Source organism: Aegilops tauschii, chromosome 2 (genome assembly GCF_002575655.3).
Source record: "Aegilops tauschii subsp. strangulata cultivar AL8/78 chromosome 2, Aet v6.0, whole genome shotgun sequence".
NCBI lineage: Eukaryota > Viridiplantae > Streptophyta > Magnoliopsida > Poales > Poaceae > Aegilops > Aegilops tauschii.
This window is the reverse complement of record NC_053036.3, coordinates 363,573,609-363,580,081: the sequence shown is the minus strand read 5'-3', so window position 1 is coordinate 363,580,081 and position 6,473 is coordinate 363,573,609. Positions and strand designations below refer to the sequence as shown.

The 6,473-nt window shown below is 45.7% G+C and overlaps 1 protein-coding gene across 1 annotated transcript; it reads right to left on the bottom strand.

Moving 5' to 3' along the window:
• Positions 1–209: 209 nt before the first annotated feature.
• LOC109759179 (membrane-anchored ubiquitin-fold protein 4) lies at positions 210–4,741 on the bottom strand. The gene is made up of 3 exons (XM_020318005.4): positions 4,305–4,741; positions 1,771–1,941; positions 210–657 (listed from the first exon to the last, which is right to left on the bottom strand). The coding sequence occupies exons 1-3, from the start codon at positions 4,501–4,503 to the stop codon at positions 602–604; spliced, it is 426 nt and encodes a 141-aa protein (XP_020173594.1). The 5' UTR covers positions 4,504–4,741; the 3' UTR covers positions 210–601.
• Positions 4,742–6,473: the final 1,732 nt, after the last annotated feature.

Sequence of the window (6,473 nt, the reverse complement as noted above, 5' to 3'; positions counted from 1 at the left end):
CAGACCCATCGTCGGTTGCTGGAGTTGTGTTCTGCGACAGCATTTTTCTTCAACTTGAAATCCCAGCAATTTTGGTGCACATGAACTTCAGATGATTTTTGCTCAAGCTGAAGTGGGTGACCAAGTTGTGACTCGCCCAACCCAACAAATACTGAAAGAAAAGGTGCAAGACCCAAGTACGGAAAGAAGCATGAAGGGTGAACAAGAAGGAACAAGGAGTAAAACATCATTTCACGGAGTCTCAAGTGAGAACAAACAATCAGGTTGCGTGACACACCCAACAACCTTGACCCTTTTTAACCCAACTTGGCACGGCGACGAACAGCAGGTCCTTCACCTCCACAACAGCAACAGCACCAGCAATGTGTGTGCATCTTGTACATCATATAGAAACATCCTTTGTTGGGTAAAACAAGACAAAGCGACGCTATTGCCCTAGCGACAGAGGGACCGGACCGACTCTTGTGTAGTATCTAGCTTACAGTTACAATATCACCTCACAACAATACACGACACGTCTTGGGTGCTGGATGTTCCACTTCTGTCCAGTCGTCTCTCTTGGTGGGCACACAAATTATTGTCGACGGAGTACACTTGACATTCATAGTATGGTACAAGAGCAGCGAGTGGTCTTAGGCAACTTGTTCGTCTTCTTGTCTGACACAAACAAGTTAACATAATTCAGCAAAATGAACGAGACTGGCATTCCTCTGAAATTTGAACTGTACGAGGCACACCGTGCTGTTCTTATTTCACAAGTTAAAACCTAAGTACCCAACGGTCGAAATGCTAAAATAGAATATGTTCATCTAATTCCAGCAGGTGGTCTCCGTACTTAACCACCTTAGGTATACAGATCATAAATCATGGAAATGGAAATGGTCTGGTTACCATCAACTGAAAGGTGAAAGGCATCTAAAATGTAATGTTACAAGGGCCAACCAACCATTATCTCAGCCAAGGACATGATTTTGACACTGAATGGCAGAGTTGACGAATTAGTTCAAATTATGACTAGGTCAATCTAGGTGTTCTTTTAGTGGTTATTGTCATAATGTTTTATTATACTCCCTCCATTTAATAATGTAGTGGGCCCGCGCTTTTCGAGATTTAAGTTTGACCATAAATTTAACCAACGTGGGCGACTGTGGCGGGAGCAAAAATCCGCAGTCGCCCACGTTGGTTAAATTTATGGTCAAACTTAAATCTCGAAAAGCGCGGGCGCACTACATTATGGAATGGAGGGAGTATAACATTGCATCCAACAGCGTCCTATCTGTTTGAAGAAGCAGAATATTACATGCTTTAACGAGACATACATTTCAATGTAATTTCTGCTGTACTGGTCAAGTGGTTATTAGAGGGGATTAGACAGAAACCAAATCTGTGATCTGGCATTGTTGGGAAAGACCAGAATTTCATCTACGAATTACGGGACAGACAACAGGCTCACCAAACTGATTTCCCATGGACAGAAGCGCAGAGCTCTATGACTTTCATGTCAACATTTTCATATTTCATCCACAATCATTTTCTCTTCAAAGAATCTAATGAACATTATTTTTCCTCGTGCAGATTCCACACATATGATGGCACATTAGTGATAGAATGAATGGTAGAAAGGAAACAAATGACTGACATGCACCCATTGCAATTTTAAGACACAACTTACATGGTGAAACAATGTTAATCAGTCTAAGTCAGACACACGGGCAGATTCAGCAAGTCATAAGCAATGCTTTACACAAATATTACAAAGTTGCAGCTTACCTGGTTTTGACTTTGCGGATGATGGCTGGACAACAACATGCATTGTTATAACAGTGCTGGGAAGATCACCAAAAGGTGCTCTGCACTGTGCAATATTCTTGTCATTTTCTAGAATTTTGCCTCCACTTATCAGTTTCACATCATTAGCACTCTTTGGGACAATTGTTTTATCTACAAGCAGAATCATTACAGAATTAGAAATATTACACAAGCAGCGGAGGAGATATAACTATTCTTGGGGAAAAAAACTCAGAAATGCAGTACGAAAGTACATATGCAGCAAACTACCTAAAACCTTGGCAAAAATGCTACCCATACATCTTAAAATGCAGGATTTTAGGAATTTTATTACATCAAGTTGAACAAAAATATTAACAGCAGCTAAATACAATTAGAACAGTTATCTTTACTGAAGCAATCACGACATAATAAGAAGACAAATCACAGCATGTGCCTTGTGTGCAGGTAGGGTGGAAACATGTATTGGTAATAGGGAAGCCAAGGCAGGATAAATTTGAAGGCAATGCTATGCAGAAGCGGTAAAGCTGTTGCCTTGTGACCATGAGGTCACGGATGGATGGTCACGGGTTCGAGTCCTGGAAACAGCCTCTTGCAGAAATGTAGGGAAAGGCTGCGTACAAAAGACCCAAAGTGGTCGGACCCTTCCCCGAACCCTGCACAAGCAGGAGCCTCGTGCACCGGGCTGCCCAATGCTATGCAGAAGTTAAGTTCGGATCAACAAGAATGTTCCATAATATCAGATCCTAAGCAAAGTTCCTGTCCCATTTGACAATATTGCCTTTTGAGAGAATTGCAAGTTAGATGTCTTAAAATCATAACGATCATTAGATTCATTGATCCACAATAACAGGGAGTACAAGCACACAAGACAGCAGAACTAAGCAATAAACAAATGGAAATATAAAAACAATAAGGCAAAACGTAAGGCATATGCCATTTAACACAGCAAAAATGTATGAACCCATTTTTCACTCCCTACCAACAAAATAGATATGACACTCTTTTTAATATCCCCGTGGATGGAAATAGAATGTGATTAACACATGCTGGCTGCTGACAATGAAATACACAAGCTCAGATGAACGTTATGAGCTTCTCCAGTGTTTGTGGCTCCTAGAGCATCTTCCTGTTGGGCTCTCTGTGGTCTACTTCACAGCCTTCCTCTTTGGCTGACTATAGAGGCATAGAGTAATATTTTGAGCATCACACACTCACTATTGAACAAGTTAAAAGATATCCTAAAGTGGAGTGCTGCGGCCCATTCAAGGAATTCATGGAAATAGTTGCGCATTTGTTGAAAATCAGAGACATCCTGCACATGATGGGTTGTCAACGTCCCACTTATCAAAACGGGCCATGGTAAAGCACATTAACATGTCTGCCTACCACTGGCGGAGCCTCTTGGAGGCCAAAGGGGGTTGTGACCCCCCCTTCCAAAAGTGCAAAAAAAATTGACTATTAAACATTTTTGTACATTTCATCAGTGAAGTATATTGACTATAGAGCACCAAATCAATTTACCGGGCAGATATTCTACGTACAAAGCTAGCTACCCAAAGCAGCTTGATTGATATTTGTACTTGCAGCTCCTCGTACATAAAGCTTTATTCTAGATCGCCTTTTTTTAAAATGATCGCTTCTCTCTTGAAGAAACTCTTCGCAACTTGCGACAGTGAAAATAAAAAACAGATCGGAAGTCTTACTTTGTCTTTCCCGGTACAACATCATCTATATCGCGTTTTGGTTTCACCTCATCTCTACATGCATGGCGATTTGATTTTCTAATCATCCTCCCAATTCTCAGTTTTATTTCTCCCTTTCACAGCTTGGACTGTCAACCGCCGCCCGGCCGCCACGCCAGCTGCTGCATCTGCACATGGAACATCTTGTGCTGCTGTGCGACACCGCCAAAATGGCCAGCCGACGACCGCAAATGAGCCAAACTGCCAAAGGATGCAAGGAGCAAGATATATTCGATTGATATGTAATTTTGTGTGAGTTGGTCTTGATTTCAAGCACATTTTGCTTTTGGTTAAAATTTTGGCCCCCGTTAATTGCGTGTCACGCTCCGCCACTGCTGCCTACATTATAGCCCCAAGCACGGCTCCTCCGCTGTTCGCTTAGATACCAAAGACCATCCTGGATTATTACCGTAAAAGAAGACGTCTCCTATACACATCTGATACCTCTCTAATTTAAGCTGTACTTTAGAATATTAACGAGACCTAGCACTTGCTAGTTATAGAAGCACACATATTTTCCTAAAATCAGACAAGCAACAAATCTTGCAGGCACCAAACAAGCAAATATAAAGAAGCATGAAGCTTGCTCATCACCCCTTATTCCCGTCTACTGTCGTCACGCAGAGGGAACAAACAAGCATGGGTTCCTTTACAAATTTAGTGGTGCAGATGGCACAAGCACAAACTAGAGCTTGCACAGAGACACCACACCACAAGAATCGCATAACATCGTGCGAGAATCAAGAGCTCAAGAGATGGAATCTTTAGGACCTTTGGGCCAATCGGCAACGACGCGGTCCTTGAGTGCGGCGACGGTGGTAGCAGCGGCGTTGCAGCGGATGGGGCCGATGTCAGAGCCGTCGAAGAGCCGGAACTTCACCTCTACCTCCTCCTCCTCCGCTCCCGCCCCTGCATCCGCTCTCTCTTCCTCTCTCGTTCCCTCCACCTTGGTCTCCTCCCCCTCCGCCATTTCTTGGCTTCCCGCCAAGACCTCGAATACTCCCGGGACCCCGCGGGGAATCTGAGCTGGGCTCGGCTGCTCCAATCAAGAACTTGCGAGCTCGGTGGGGGTAGAGACGGGAGGGATTCGGAGCTTGGTTTAGGGTTTGGTGGGAGGCAACGAGGGTAGGAGAGGAGGAGCAGGAGAGAAGAGGAGACGCTTTGCAACTGCAAAGGAAAGGTAGGAGAAAATTCTCTTCTCCTTTTCTCCGGTGAGATTGGTGGTTATTTGAGATTGGTGGTTATTTCGGACTTGGTCTTTTTCTCCTGTCTTTTTAATTTTTTTACAATTTCCAATATTTTTTATGACGTTTCATTTTCAGTTTTGCTAAAGAGTGGATTGCTCGTCTAAGTTAAAAATACATTTTACATTTTAGGACGAAGGGAATATGTCATTAATTTTACATAATTCTTTTCTCATATCTAGAACCATGCTTATTGTTACTTCGAGAAACAATATAACACCACCATACACCCACATATTGTCCACTTCGCTGAGTGCATAGGGTGTGCGTATACTTCTATATCGTTGATTTGACCTAAATATGTCGCTTAATCAAATTGTTGGTTTAGAAGTATGCATACACATGACAGAAAAAACACTGACAGAACCTATCTTGATGTAGGGGGTCATAATCTAGATGTCTTGGAATGAGGGTAACAGAGATACGGTGAATTTACTCAAGTTTGAGCTTTTCGAGAAAATAATAACCTACGTTATGTTTGTGTTTACTACATTGGAGTAAGTACAAAGTACTAAGTATTTACCAAGTGATTTCTTATGTTTTCTACAAGCCAGGGCCTCGGTTTATACAGGTATGGGGGTTCTTGTCGGCGTTCTGGGAACGGGGTACCTAGACTTGCCTGCCTGCGGCCCACGGCGTGGCTCCATCGACGATCTGGTACGGCCCAGCTTCAACATCAACAACTCAAGACCCTCGCGAGGGGCCAAACCTCGTGAGGCGGACGACACCAAGACCTCCACGGGGGCCGGCCTCCCCAAGCTGGCTCCCGAGGGGCGGAGATATCTATGCAAGCCTCACCTCGCGAGGATCAGATGACGTGAGCCATGACGACCACGGCCAGGCGGGCGCCAGCGGGTGCAGTGTACCAGTTTCCTCTTTGGTGCTAAGGAGGCAAGCGCAGGCGCGGGGTCCCGAGGAATCAGCCAAAGGTTTTCATTCCCATGCAACAAGACCAAGACCGCCAGGACGGAGGTCATCGCCGAGCCCACCACGGCGTGACCATCAGAGGCTTTTGCAGGCGAAGACTACTTTTGTCAGGATAGCATGTACTAGTTGCCTCCCTTTGAATTTGGCCGTTGTAGGATCCTTCCCGCCTTCATTTTGGGAAGAGGCCCAAGGCCCCTATAAATAGAGTAGCACCACCACTGTAGTAGGGGACAGATGATTCAGATCATCCTCACACCCACCAGCTCATCGAGCGCAAGAACACTCCTCCTTCTGAGGTTGTTCTCCCACTGTACTAGTTCATCCTCAGCCCCTCGAGGTCAATCCACCACAAAGCAGGAGTAGGGTTTTACACTGCAAGGTGACCCGAACTTGGGTAAACTGTTGTGTCCCTTTTCCATTCAGTTCGCCGAGTTAGGCCATGAGATTAGCGAGCAGGCAGACTGGGGAGGACGAGTTCTTCGCACGCACCCCAGAGTTCGAACCTCTCAAGGGTCTGCGGAACCCGAAATCCGACATTTGGCGCGCCAGGTAAGGGCGCGTCAGAGCCTCTCTTCCGCCGGTCGACTCACCACCGCTCCACCACTTCCATGGCTGATGCCCGTCGAGCTCGTGCTGAGCGTCGGGCCGCCCTCGCCGCTCGCGTCGCCCAGACGGCGCCCGCTGGCGGGCCTCCCCGTCGTTCCCCGTCGCCTGCCGCCAACGCCGCCCCCGGCCCGATGGGGCACGAGCAGCAAGCTTCATCGCTGCA